The 15,533-nt window shown below is 35.8% G+C and overlaps 1 protein-coding gene across 20 annotated transcripts in view; it reads left to right on the top strand.

Moving 5' to 3' along the window:
* Positions 1–15,533, top strand: part of LOC102884495 (ATP-binding cassette sub-family A member 3) — a 114,381-nt gene that overhangs the window by 11,337 nt on the left and 87,511 nt on the right. For 14 of the 20 annotated variants that reach the window (XM_025047254.1, XM_025047248.1, XM_025047264.1 and 11 more), the window contains 4 exons: positions 5,469–5,610; positions 9,579–9,838; positions 11,797–11,913; positions 12,722–12,839. In XM_025047254.1, coding sequence (XP_024903022.1) covers positions 5,469–5,610; positions 9,579–9,838; positions 11,797–11,913; positions 12,722–12,839 — 637 coding nt within the window. Of the gene's footprint in view, positions 1–5,468; positions 5,611–9,565; positions 9,839–11,796; positions 11,914–12,721; positions 12,840–15,533 lie in introns of all 20 variants that reach the window. The other 6 variants (XM_025047260.1, XM_025047261.1, XM_025047259.1 and 3 more) reach the window with 4 other exon arrangements.

Here is a 15,533-nt window from a genome sequence, read left to right as displayed (position 1 = left end):
TACATCAGGGCAGAGGCCAAGTACAGAACCGCGACAGCTGTGTTTTAGCAGTCGCCAGTGCCAGGCAGAAAACAGAGCCATGGAGCCTGGATGCCTCTCCCCCCACCCTCCCAGAGCTAGCAGCAAGCCCCAGAAGAAACTAGCAGTGAGTGTCTGGCTCCAAAGCAGAAAATCTACAGCCCTGAAAACTGCAGAGACAGCTCCTAGGAGGCAGATGCACGCTGCAGCTCATCCCAGTGACGGGTGAATGTACAGAGGCGAGGCAGCTGAAGTCTGGCAGTTGCCATTACTGGGAGGAGAACAAAGCCACAAACATAGCAGTGGCCTCTCCCAACCCACCCCACCCCTCCAATCAGGGCTGATCCTAGCTGGAGCACCTGGCACACATCAGGTAGCACAACACTGCATCGGGCTGCTGGGGCAGCATTGGGACTTAAGGGGCTCAGAACCCATCACCAATCACGCTTTTCCACAGAGGTGGGGCCCTGAGACCAAAGCGACTGGTCCTAGAGGAGAAACCCACCTTCCCAGGGAATACAAGGCACTTTCCAACACCCGGCAGAGATCCAGGAAGCCTGAGCAGTGCAGGAAACTTGTACTTCCTTCAAGTGCCACCTCCTGGAAAACAAAAGTAAAATCTCTTCTTATCAACCTGCTAAAGAGGCATCACTCTTAATAATTTTTTAAAAAGCAGAGTATATTCCTATAAATGTCCAGGAGGAGGAAAAATCTATCAAATACCATGAACAACATGGCAGCTCAGAAATAAAATGAAATATCTTCAAAAAATAAACTTGACAACATGGAAATATATCATTTAAATGACAATTCATGATTACAGTTCTGAAAAAACTCAGCAAGATGGAGGAAAACTGATAGGCAGTTTAATGAACTCAAATAAAATCAATGAACAAAAAGAACGTATTACTAAAGAGATTGAAACCTTAAAAAAGAACCAAATAGATATTCTGGAGTTCACAAACTCAGTAAAAGAGATGAAGAATGAAATAGCAAGCTTAGGAAATAGAGCTGACGGGGGGAGGAAAGAATTAGCGACATCGAAGATAGAAATGACACAGATGGAAAAAGAGAGAGAGAACTGGATTCTCAAATCCAAGAAGCAAACAAACACCTAATTATCTCAATCCAGAGAGGCCTTCTCCAAGGCACATTAGATTAAAACTTTCAAAAATTAATGACAGAATTTTAAAGGCAGCCGGGGAAAAGATTGTAACCTCTAAAGGAAATCTCATTCGATTACCGTCTGATTTTTCAGCAGAAACTCTACAAGCTGGGAGGAAGTGGAACCAAATATTCAAACTATTGAAAGAGAGAAATTACCAGAGAATAATAATATCTCCAGCAAAGTGATCCTTTAGATACGAAGGCGAAATAAAGACCTTTCCAGATGTACAAAAGCTGAGGGAATTTTCCACCACAAGGCCTGCATTACTGGAAATACTGAAGGAGATTATTCTACCTGAAACAAAAAGATAAAAAGCACATACAAGTAAGAGTAAGACGAGTAACAGAAGCAGGAAATTGCAACCCTTATTCAGAACAAGGTCTTATATGCTTAAATATTACCTGATGGTTAAAGGGGGTAAAAACATTTAAAAAACAAAAGGAAGACAGTACCTACCACAACTCAGAAATGAACTCACAACATAATTTTTTTTAAATTTGTGACAACAAAAACATATAAGGGGAAGGAGTAAAGGTCTGGATTTGCAAAGGGGAATAGAGATTAGACACACACAGAAGAAAAAGGACTATATATATGAATCTTTCTTTTACACAAACTTAACGGTAACCACACACACACAAAATGCAAAACCGAGACACAAAACATAAAAAGAGGAAACATTAAAAAATCATAGAATACCACCAAACTAAAATAACAGAAACACAAACAATGGAGACACCAAGCTACCAGAAAACAAAAGATAAAATGACTATAGAAAATCCTCATATATCAATAATTACCCTAAATGTAAATAGACCAAAGTCACTAATAAAAAGGCACAGAGTAGAAGATTGGATCAAAGAACAAAACCGACCATATGCTGCCTTCAAGAGACACATCCCAGCTGCAAGGACAAAAAAGTGAAAGGATGGAAAACGATACTCAAAGCAAACGGTATCCAGAAACACAAGTATAGCTGTACTTATATCTGATAGAATAAACTTCAAGATAGAAAAAGCAACGAAAGACAAAGATGGACAGTTCATAATGATAAAGGGAGCAATACAGCAAGAGGACATCACATTTATTAATATGCACGTTCCCCATCAGGGAGCCGTGAAGTACGTACAGCAGCTATTAACAGAACTAAAGGAAGAAACTGACAAAAACACAGTTATAGTAGGAGACCTAAATACCCCACTGTCAGCTATGGATAGATCATACAAACAAAGTCAATAAGGAAATATCAGCCTTAAATGACACGTTAGACCATCTGGGTATAGTTGACATTTACAGAACCTGTCATCCCAAACAGCAGCTTATACATTCTTCTCTAGTGCACGTGGAACATTCTCAAAGACCGTATGTTGGGACACAAAACTAGTCTCAAATTCAAGAAGATTAAAATCATACCAAGCATATTCTACAAGCACAATGCTTTGAAACTGGAGATCAGCTTTCAAAAATAAAACAGGAAAACCCACAAATACATGCGGCTGAAACAACGTTCTAGTAAAGGAGGACCGGATGAAAGAAGAAATAAGGAAAGATCAAAAGATGCATAGAAACAAATGAGAATGAAAATGCAATGTATCAAAACTTTTGTGATAACAGCAAAAGCAGTAAGAGAAAAGTTTATATCGTTACAAGCCTATCTCAAGAAACAAGAAAAGTCCCAAATAAACAGTGTAACATTACATCTTCAAAAACTAGAAAAAAAAGGAACAAATGAAGCTCAAAGTCAGCAGAAAGAAGGAAATAATAAAAATTAGAGCAGAAATGAATGACTTTGAGAAAAAAAGACAATAGAAAAAATTCATGCAACAAAGATCTGGTTTTTCGAAAAGATAAAACCCTTGGCTAGACTTACTAAGGAAAAAAGAGAAAAGACACAATGTCAGAAATGAAAGAGAAGTTATGATGGATGCCACAGAAATACAAAGGCTCAGACAAGAATACTGTAAAATAACCTGTTAGAATAGCTATAATCAACAGGACAAGAAATAAATGCTAGAGAGGATATGGAGAAATAGGAACCCTCATACACTGCTGGTGGGACTGCAAACTGGTACAGCCACCGTGGAAAACAGAAAGCTCATATCCGAAAAGATATTTGCACACCGATGTTCATAACAGCATTATTCTCGGTGGCCAGGACATGGAAGCAACCAAAGTGTCCTACAATAGATGATTGGCTAAAAAGCTGTGGTACATATATACAATGGAATATTACTCAGCCGTAAGAAGAGATGAAATACTGCCATTTGTAACACAAACTTAATGGTAACCACACACACACAAAATGCCAAACATGGATGGACCTTGAAATAATCATACTAAGCGAAATAAGCCAAATAGAAAAGGTTGAAAATCACATGGTAACACTTGTATGTGGGATATAAACCTAAAAGCAACAAATGAACAGGACAAACAGACTCATGGACACGGACAATGGACCAGTGGTTACCAGAGGGGAGGGGGCAAGGGGATGGGGAGGGGAAAAAATATAAATTAAACGGTAAATAAATAAATAAAAATTATAACATTTTAGAAATGGAGAACATATTCTTGATCGTCAAGGGATAGCTATGGGGGAATAAAGGGGTGATGGAACCGTTTGATATCTTGACTGTGATGAGTGGTACCTGAGCTTTCACATATGATGAAGTCATACAGAATTTAAAGCATACGACACACGAGTCCAAACCTGTGGAACTCCAGTCTTACTTAGTGATTTGTGTCAATGTCAGGATGTTATCCTTGGGAAAGTAGTTAAAGATTACACACAGTCTGTTATTTCTTACAACTACATGTAAATCTACAATTTTCTTAACAAAGACTTAAAATACCTTAAGTACTTAAAAATGTTTTAAAATACACTTAATGAAATGAATTATCAAGGTATAGTGTTGGAAAATTTATTTGTGAAACATATGTGATGATGTGCTAGTATCCAAGATATTTTTAGAGTCCTACAACATAGTAATAAAAAGCACAGTTTCAAAGATGAGCGAAAGATTTAAATAAACATATCCCCAGAACCAAAACTGATCTGTCTTTTTCTGAGGATGGAAGGAATAGTCCCTGACACTATTAACTCTGTCTTGGATTTAACTTGCCTTTTGCATTCATATCATCAGGCTGAATGTACAGCCAACTGTAAATCCCTGGCATTTGTCATAGAATGACATAGTTTAGCTACTTCTCTCCAGTGTCTTCCTAAATGGTGTTATGGACCTAAAAAAAGGATTTTCATGAATTTTTTAAAATAATTTTTATCTTGTCTGCTGTGACATTATTTCAGCTTATTGACGTTTTTAGAAAATATTTGAATTCTGTCATCTAATATAATTATCCCTTGTGTTCTCTGCAATTTGGCAAACATATCATACATATTTAATCAAAATCATTGGTAAAACTACTGAATAGAACCAGGCAAAGTCAGTCTTTTTTCACAGGGCACTAGAGGTCTCCTGCTGGCAGGCCGAATTCTTGCTTTTCTTCCCTCAGTCCTAGGGCGGGCTGGTGGCCGCCACTTTTACCTGCTACCTTAGAATTCTCTTACCCTTTCAGTTATCTAGCCTGATTTCTGTTTTCTGACTATACCATGAACAGATTCATAGCTCTCTCTAGTGTCAAGGCGCCATAGTTTATACAGTCTCCTGTGTATGAGCAACTAATTTCAACATGTTTCCACCACAGATAATGTAACAACAAACAAACTTGTGCATATGTCATCTTCATATTGTTGGAGATGTGTATTTCAAGTCTGTTTCTGGAAGCAGGATTGCTGAATCAAACAGTAAATGCATATGTAGTTTTGTTAAACATTACCAGTTTCTCCATTACAGATGTGTCATTTTGTATCCCACAAGCAATGAATTAAAGTGCCTCTTGGTCTACAGTCTTACTAACAAAGTGTGTTGTTAAGCTTTTGATTTTTCTAGTATGATAGGTAAGAAATACATCTCTGTGGTTTTAATTTGCATTTATTTCATTGTGTGACATGGAGATGCTTGTCATGTATATGGGTCACATGATATCTTGTTTTTGTGAACTGTCTTCATTTTCAGAGGACTTCAGATGTAGATGTGATTGGAACATATATGTCGTGCTTGGTGTCACTCAATGCCAGGCATTCAGTATTACTTTGACATCAGATGAATTCTCCTCTTTTAAATCACATGGTTTTTCATATGTTCTTAACTTTCTTTTATTTCTAATACTTGCTTTTTAGTTTATTTGGTTTTAAGCATAGTTTGTTTCCTATTGCTATTTCTAGATAAAATATCATCTGCGTTTTGTTAGGATACAGAGGACTATCGTGTGGCCAGATGTGACAGGCTGGAAAACATCCTTACTTTTCCCTATTCATTCCTCTTCAGGACCCAGGAACCCAGACTTTCATGATGGAGGAAGTCCTGGTGAGCAGACCCTTAAATACGCCTCACAGTTACATACTAACACACACACACACACATATGGTTTTATTGATATATATATACGTGTATACACACACAGACACACATACACACACACACAACTGTAGACTTTGTGTTTTATATATTATTGTTTATACATATATACAATGTGTATATACATATATATATACACACATATATATATACACACAATTATATATGTAATAGATCTGTTTGTTCTTATTGTGGTAATTTTGAAAATTAAACTTATATTCTACCAAAACAACTTCAATGTTACATATTTGGCAAACCTAAAAATATATGTAACATACCTGTATCCTGTTTTATTCTCTTTCAATTCTTACATCAGCATCTCTGTCTTTACGTAGTTGTGATTTAGTGTTATATTTTCCATATAACACGCATTTTCATTTGTTGGCATTACTTGCCTATTTACATCTATGTACAATTTTTTTGATTTGGTCTAAAAATTTTTACATTGTGATGGTAATTTTTAATTCATATTTTTATTTCACGCATTATCATATGTTAAAAGCCTTTAATTTGGGTTTGCCAATTATCTTGAGATTTTATCTTTAGCAGATATTAAATAGAAGAAAAAAGCTAGTACATTCTAGCGTTAGCAACAAAAATTAGAAACCACATAACCAGTAAGAGAATAGATGAACCTATTAGTCATTAATCTTTATGAAATAGTCTGTTGAGAAAAAAGTAATTTAAGTTGAACCTCCAGGTACCTGTATGAATAAGCTAAGTGGAGACGGATGGGGACTATTCCAGGCAGTGGAAATAAAACTGCGAACATGTGGAGATCAGGGTGCAGCATTCAGGGAGCTACGTGGCCTTTGTTTGTTCGCTTTATTTTTTAATAGCTACATTAGAGGGTGCTTGTGGGAGGCTGTTAGAGACGAGGCTAGGAGGAAAGTAGGTCATTACAGACCTCGTGTGAGCAGTGAAGAAGTACTCAGTATCTCGGGAAGTTATGAGAGAGACGTAGCGATATTTAGCATGAATAAGAGAAACGACGTCATGTGATTGTGGATGACTCTCTCCAGGTGGTAACAGTCATAGTTTATCTTTGGTTTTTGTTTGTATCTGAACACAAAATTTTATTTTATACTGTTGGTAAACAAAAAAGACCATGACCTGTGTTTCACAATTTATATAATAATTTCTATAATCGACGTATATATTTTGGAGAATGAATGAATGAATGAATGAATGAATCCCGCAGATATTGGGATTTGATTTTGTCATTTCACTTCTCAGTGGCAGGTGGCATATTGGAAACAGACAGTACGCCCTTAGACTTCCCTAATACCACACTATTTGGGGGGTGGAGAATGTTAGAGAAGAGAGAACGAAGGACTGAATGCTGGTAACATTCAAGTTAAGGAGGAGTTAGCAAAATATAAAGGTACAAAGACTAAGAAGGATTGACAGGAAAGAGTAGAAAATTAAGATATCTATTACATGGAACAAGGGAGAAATGGGAAACTGTGCTTAACATGTATTTATATCACCACAAAAGAACCTTTTAGATATTTTAAAACTTAAAAACAACAATCCCTTTACAGAACAGAGAATTTTAAATCATGTAACACAAACTTTATTTAAAGATTTATTTAAAGATTTATAATCATTCAAGAGTTCCATGTATGTTTAATTCCAAATGTTAAAAGTACTTTTCCAATTTCTGGTTTTATCCATGTTGTCCTTTATTGAACAGAAATCTTGAGTTTGACGTAATTCATTATTTTTTGCCATGTGGTTCCTTCTTTTAGGTTTTCATTTAAGGAGTCCGTCCCTACTCCTAAGTTCAAAAATATTCTTCTACTATTTCTCCTTTATAGTTTTTCCTTCTACAATTTGGTGGTTAATGCATGACAAGTTCACATTTGTATGTGGTTTTGGTTAGGGATACAGTAATATTTTGCCTTCATATTGACAAAATATTAAGATAATCTGTCTTAAAATTCTCTTTTTCCTGTTAGTCTGTCTATTCTTACACCAATAATCAATCATATTACTATAAGTGATTTTGTATACTGTGTCTTAATATCAACTGACAGAGACTCCAAGGAATCCCAGAATATGGGACTTAGCAGACTAGGACTTTTAAGGTGGTTATTATAACTGTTCTCTTTGAAATAAGAGAAAATAAGTGCACTGTGAAAGAAACAATTTTTAAAATGTCAACTGAGAAAGAGAAATGATAAAAAAGGAATAAAACAAAAAGTCTAGAATTGGAAAATGCAGGAAATATTTAATAGCCAAGTGAAGATGACAGGAGAGAGTAAGTGAAGTTGGAATAGTAAAATGCATCCAATCTAAAAAACAAAAAAATAAAAATGGACTTTTAGTGAAATGTGGGGAAATACAAAAAGTTCAAACGTGCAATTAGAGTCCTTGAGGGATAAGAGAGAAGATAAAAAAATATGTGTAGGAAAATGTCTGGAAGAGTCCTAAATTTAATTAAAGACAATAACCGTAAAGTGGCTGAAGCAAATATAGACATGTAAAGATAAAATAGATTTCAAGAAAAAGGCCTATTTGGTCAGGAGAATGTAACAATTATAAATGTGTATGCATCTAATAACAGAGACTTAAGATACACAAAGCAAAAATTGACAGAATTAAAGAGAGAATTTGGCAATTCCACAATCATAGATGGAGATATCAGTATCTTTCCAGCATTGATAGAACATCTAAACAACAAAAAAAAATTTAAAGAAGTATGTGATAGGAATGACATTTTCAATTTTTTTTGAACTGATTGACATTTGTAGAGCAAATACTCAACATTGGTAGAACACAGATTTTTTTTTTAAGGGGCACATGGTATTTTCACTATGATAACTCTTATGCTGGTTTATAAAATAAATCTCATTGAAATGAAATCATAAAGAGTATGTTCTCTGATAGAATTAAACTAGAGCTCGATAAGATAACAGCTGACCCTCAATCAACATTGGGGTTGGGGCACTAATCCCGGATCTCAGCAGTTGAAAGTCTATGTATAAATTTTGACTGCCCAAAAACTTAGTTTTTCTTTGATATCTGTTTGGAATTGGTTCCAGGACTCCCCTTGGGTACCCAAACTTATGGACGTTCAAGTTCCCTATATAAAATAGTGTAGATCAATCATATAGCCAGCCCTCTGCATCTACAGATTTCCAAGTAGGGATTAGTCCAGGTATTGAAAAAAATCTGCATAAAAGTGGACCTGTACATTTCAAACCCATGTTGTTCAGGGTTCAACTGTAATTAGAAAAATTGCAGATATTTGGACGTTAAACAACATGTTTCTGAATAATCCATGAATCAGAGAAGTCACAAAGACAAAATATTTTAAATGAGTCATGAACAAAACATGACATATTCAGATTTGGGAGCAGAATTTGAGGGATACAATGCTTAGAGAAAACTTTATCATTTTAAATGTTCATATTATAAGAACAGAGGAGTCTAAAATTAGTTATCTGAGTTCCAACCTTAAAAATTAGTAAAGAAAATCAAATGATACCCTAAGCTGCCTTTTAGTTGTATGGCCAACTTGGTTTCGGTGAAACACTTTTCCTTGGGACCACTCTACATTACTCACTGGAGTATATCTGTCATTCTGAGCTTCATTTCTTTTTTTTTTTTTTTATATTTCCAACTCTTTGTCTCTTCAATATTTATTTAAATCTGTATTCTTTTTATAAATATAAATCACATTTAGCAAGCCTACCACTTTCATTAAGTAGATTTTGGGGATGTGAATCAGATTCAGCTGAAGAAGCATCCCTTCTGTGTCAAAACTATGACGTTCTCAGAGTAATTACGTTCAACAGTAAATTTCTGTTCTGCAGGTAACAAGATGTGACTTACTTGCATCGCCTTGTTCCTTGAATGTCTGAGCTAGTCTTTAGTCTGTCTGACTTGACAGTGTTAGTTTTACCGTGCAGGGTACATCAGCGAGGGTTTCCTGGCCACACAGCATGCCTTGGACAAGGCCATCATGCTACACCATGGGAGCAACACTGCGCAGAAAATGTTTGACAACATCAGCATCTTTGTGCAAAGATACCCGTATCCAGTCTATTTTCATGATAGGCTGATTTGGATCTCGAGTAGTTTCCTCCCTCTGATGTTCATACTCATGTTCTCTCCGACTGTGCTCTCCATCATGCGGTCGCTTGTGTGGGAAAAGGAGAACAGGTTGAAGGTAATCCCAGCTATTGGCTGATAAGATTTCTGTAAAGACTTTTTTAGGCCTGTGGAGCTTTTTTGTATGATAGTTGGACTATTTCTACATATTCAGGATTGGTAGGTAGATGTTACACCCATAGGAACAAATATAGAACAGGAAGTGATGCCGCTTTTCCAGGCTGGCAGTTTCAGAAGCAAACTGTCTCTAGGGAGCAGCAGAAAGGGAAAACCTGAAGGCAAGGCAGGAGACAGGGGTCACCAGAAGAATTTGAAGTCTCTACTACCAAGAGAAATTTCAAACACAACTCAACTCCTGACGAAATTAACATAAATTCCCACACTTTAGACTTATTTCTTGATATCTACCATCCTAGATAATATATCTGGGTTTCAACAAAAAATTACAAGGCACACCAAAATTTAAGAAAAAACACAGCCGAAGAGGCAAATCAGTCATCAGAACCAGACTCAGCTAGGACACATACCCAAAATATGAGACAAGGAATTTTAAATTACTATGATTAGGAGTTTAAAGAGTCTACAGGGAAAGGTGTATGTCCAGGATCCTCAAGACCACCTCCATTTTTGAAATTTCAGTAGGACTTGTGAGACTAGGCACATAGTTATGCTCATGGCTGAAATTTATTAGAGTGGTATAATAAATCTCCACAAGAGGAAATATCACAGGCTGACCTGGAGGAATTCACCTGCAGGCTTCCTCAGGTGACCTCACAAGAGGTCACACAGAGTACACTCTTGCCCCAGCAATGAAAATCCAGCAGCATATTTGTGATGTTCCTGTTCACGGATGAGTACCCAGAGTTTTTATTGGAACCAGGTCATGTAGGCATCCTCTGCCTAGCATGTACCAAAATTCCAAAGTGCTAGAAAGCAGGTGTCCAGCGTAAACCATGCTGTATGTACAAATGGTTCAGGCACAGTCACCCACCCTATCTTTTAGGGAAAGTTTTATATCAGTGTAGGGAGTAGTTTACCAGCCAAGGGTCAACCTTGCAAACATGCCTTTCTAATAGTCTCAAGCTTTAATCATTAGCTCTTTTCTGCACAGTAGATAACGTACAGAATCAGATAGGTAATGCTATCAGAGAGATCAAAACTATAAGGAGTCAAATGAAATTGCTAGAAATAAAAAAAGTGCAAATAAAAATGTTGAGTGCCTTTGACATGTTCATCAGTAGACTTGACTTTGATGAAGAAAGAATCGTAGAATTCAATACAGGACAATAGAAATTACACAAACTGAATGCAGAGAGGACAAAATTTAAAAATTCAGTAAAAAAGCATCCAAAAGGTATAGGACAATATCATATGATATAACATGTACATAATTGGAATCCCCAAAAGTAGATGAGAGAATAATGCTAAGGAAATAATGGCAGAGATTTTTCTGCCATTTCTGCCAAAATTAATGATAGATATCAAACCACAGATTGAAGAAGCTCAGAACACAAAGCAGGATACACACAGACACACAGCACTATATTCAAAGTGCTGAAAACCAGACACAATCTTCGAAAGCAGCCAGAGTGGGCAAGAAGACACACTGCCTACGAGGAGCAAGCATAAGAAGTAACAGCTGACGCCTAACTTACAATTAGATTAAAAAAAAAAAATACATCACATTTCTCTAGTATTCCTGGATGTAAAGTATAATATAAAAGAGATCTTTATATTTCAAAGTTTCATTTAAAATGCTTTTCACTTTTGTCCAATGGCATTAAAAAAAGATATCTGAACTCAGGAGAAATATATTTTAATACCAGTACTGCCCTTACTAACTGCATAATTTTAATCAACACATTTGACTTTCTGAGCGTTAATTTTTCTCATTCACAAAATAGAGTTGAAATGACCCATTTATATAGGTTTTATGGGAATTTAATTTTAAAAATGTATGCAAAAGCACTGTGAATTTTTGATATATGTAATTAATTTGTGTTGACTTTTCTACAGGAGTACCAACTTATAAGTGGACTTAGAAACTGGATGCTCTGGGCTTCCTATTTCTTCATAGTCATCTTTTTTTATATCATTATTATCTCTCTGATATGTCTGTTATTCTTTGTCAAGGTAAGTGTCTAATTTTGTGGTGTCTAGTAGAAATATGAATCTCATATATAATATTAAATTTTTAGCAACCACTAGAAATTTTAAAGAGTAAAAAGAGCAGGTGAAATTATTTTAATAATATATTTAATTTAACCCAGTACATAGAAAATATTTCAACATGAAACCAATCTAAAAATTTAGATAGTTTACATTCTTTTTTGTACTGTCTTTAAACTGCAGTATGTTTTATATTTATAACACATCCCAATTCATATGCTATATTTTCATTAGAAATACTTAGTATGTATTTGGCACTGCTTTTATTATTTGATTTAGATTTTAAATAACTAAAATTAAATGATGATAAAAATTCAGTTCCTCAGTCACACTACATTTCAAATTTTCAGTAGCTCCGAAATTCAGTTCCTCAGTCACACTAGCTACATTTCAAATTTTCAGTAGCTCCATGGGGTTAATGTCCACTATATTAAACATCTCAGTTCTACTTGACTGCAGCCTGCTATAGCTGTCCTTTGAGAATGATAAAGTCAGCCCTCTCAAGTGTGGACTGCTTGGTCTCAGGTTTCCAGGAGGTGAAATATGGCTTTTATTGTCTCTATGGAAACTCATGGGCTGCTGAATCTCTGAGAAACATTTAAACCTTTCTGTAAGAAATAAGTCATCTAGTTAACGTTCCATCTCATAGAGCTTCAGTCATTGAGCTGTGTGATCAATTTCTTTAGGGCCATCATTTTCTCCCCTTTCCCTTGTGTTTATGTGACACTCCTTATTGTGTGCCTTACGTTATGTCATAATTGTTTCATCGTAGATTTTCAATAAGTCAATCTTCTGCTACAGTGACTATAGTTTCTTCTTCGTCTTTCTGATGTGTTATGCCATTGCTTCAGTATTTTTTGGCTTTATGGTTAGCACGTTCTTCAATAAAGGTGAGTCCAAGACTTCTCCTGTAACACAATTTCTGTTTTCATTAGCCAAAATAGGATCATGTTTGGGAGCTCCTTCTTGCCACCTCATGTATAGTCTTGGCTTACATTCTGTCATAGAAGGTGAATTTCACATGAAATGTTTTAACAGGAGGTAAAAAAACATGTGTTGATGGAAGGAGTTTTGACTTTGGCTGGTGAACACACGGTGCAATATACAGATGATGCATTATAATATTGTACAACTGAAACCTATATAATTTTATTAACCAATGTCATCCTAATAAATTTAATGAAAAATATAAAGAAAAAAATTTTTAATTAAAAGAAACTCTCATAGGTTGTACGTATAGGAAAAAAGCAGTACATATAAGGTTTGGTGCTATCTATGGTCTCAAGCATCCACTGGGGGTCTTGGAATGTATCCCATACAGGTATGGAGGAACTACTGTGTTATAAACAATTATACACCACCAAATTGTAAAACCTAGAAGAAATATATAATTCCTTAGAAACATATAATCTACTAAGACTGAATTAAGAACAAAAAGAAAACCCGAAGAGGCCAGTAACAAATAAGGAGATTGAATCAGTAATCAGGAACCTCACAATAAAGAAAAGTCCGAGTAGGATGAGTTCTACCAAACATCTAAACATTAAGCTTCTCAGACTTTTCCAGAAAGTTGAAGAGAATCTCTTTTAATGAGGCCAGAATCACTCTGATACCCAAGTGGGACTGAGACACCACAAGAAAACTACAGGCCAAATAACCTTGATGAACAACAAAACACTAGCCAACTGAATTCACAGGCACATTAGAAGGATCATATACCACACCTGAGATTTATCTCTGGGATACAAAGATGGTTTAACACACATACATATCAATTAATATGTTACACCACATTAATAGAATGAAAGATAAAAATCATATGATCATTTGAATAGATGTAGAAAAAGGATTTGAAAAGAATTCAGTACCCTTTCATGAAAATGTGTTCAAAAAATTAGGTATACAAGGAAGGTACCTCAACATAATAAAGGCCATATATGAGAAGCCCACAATTAACATTAAACTTAACAGTAAAAAAAAAATTTTCATCTAAGATCAGGAACAAGACAAAGATGCCCACTCTTACCACTTCTGTTTAGCATAGTACTGGAAGTCCTAGCCAGAGCAATTAGGGAAGAAAAAGAGAAGGCATCTAAATCAGAAAGAAAGAAGAACTATCTCTGCCAATGACATGGTCTTTTATTAGAAAATCCTAAAGACTCCATGAAAAAAAAAGTTAAAACTAATAAATTCAGTAAAGTGCTGGATTCAGAATCAACATTAAAAAATCAATTGCATTTCTATTTATTAACAATGAACTATTCAAAAAGGAAATCAAAATATTCCCTCTTACAATAGCATCAAAAGGAATAAGGTACTTAGGAATAAACTTAACTAAGGAAGTGAAAGACTTGTATACTGAAACTACAAATTGTTGATGACCAGAAATTAAACACAAAGGGAAAGACATCCTGTGTTTATGGATTAGAAGACTTAATATTGTTAAAATGTTTATATTGCCTAAAGTGATCCATAGATTAAATGCAATCTCTATCAAAACCCCAATGGCAGGTTATACAGAAATTGGGGTGGGTGGTGGCAGGAAGGAACCCTACTGGTGCTGTCCTAGGTCCTGGCGAGGAAACCAAGAAAAGCAAGGACCCCCGAGATGCCCACTGTCTGCGGGGAGAAACAACTCACAGACAAATAAATAGAGGGCAGTACCTCAGTGCAGGCTGGAATAATCATGGAATGGCAGCCCTCCTTCCCCCCACCTCAGCGCCTCTGCTGCATGCCAGTGATTTATACCTGGTCCATTTAACCTTTGCAGGGTGGCATGGATGTTCTTTCTGACTTAGCATCTCCCCTTCCCACACCATCCCTTCTTGACCTTAAGGTTTGTTCATCCTCTTAAGGGTATCTTAGAAATAAAAGGAATGATCTCAATTGTTGAGAGTGATGGAACCACTAAAGACCCTAAATAGCCAAAGCAATCTTGGGAAGGAAGAACAAAGCCGGAGACATCACACGTCCTGATTTCAAAATATATTACAAAGTTACCAGTAATTGAAATTATTGTGCTGACATAAAAAACATGCATGCCAATAGAAACAAATAGCCCAGAAATAAAACCACACGTATATGGTCAGCTGATCTTCAGCATGAGTGCCAAGAGCACACAATGGGGAAAGGATGGTTTTTTCCAACAAATGATATTGGGAAAACTGGACATGCTCATGCAAAGCAATGAAATTAAGCCTCAATCTTACACCATACCCAATAATTGAAATGGATTACAGACTTAAATGTAAGACTCGAAACTGTAAAACTCCTAGAAGAAAACAGGAGGAAAGCATCTCGACTTTGATATTGGCAATGATTTCATAGATCTGACACCAAAATGATAGGCAACAGAAGCAAAAACAGGTGGGGTTACATCAATCTAAAAGGTTTTTGGCCAATAAAGGAAATAACTAAAGAGGCAACCTGTGGAGTGAGAGAAATGTATACATCTGATAAAAGGTTAATAACCAAAATATAAGGAACTCCTGTAACTCAATAGCAAAAAAAAAAAAAAAAGAGAGAGAAAAAGAAAAATGGGCCAAAGAACTAAATAGACATTTCTCTGGAGAAGACACCTGAAT

The sequence above is a fragment of the Pteropus alecto genome, unplaced genomic scaffold (assembly GCF_000325575.1).
Source record: "Pteropus alecto unplaced genomic scaffold, ASM32557v1 scaffold15, whole genome shotgun sequence".
Classification (NCBI taxonomy): Eukaryota; Metazoa; Chordata; class Mammalia; order Chiroptera; family Pteropodidae; genus Pteropus; species Pteropus alecto.
This window is presented reverse-complemented; position numbering and strand designations above follow the sequence as displayed.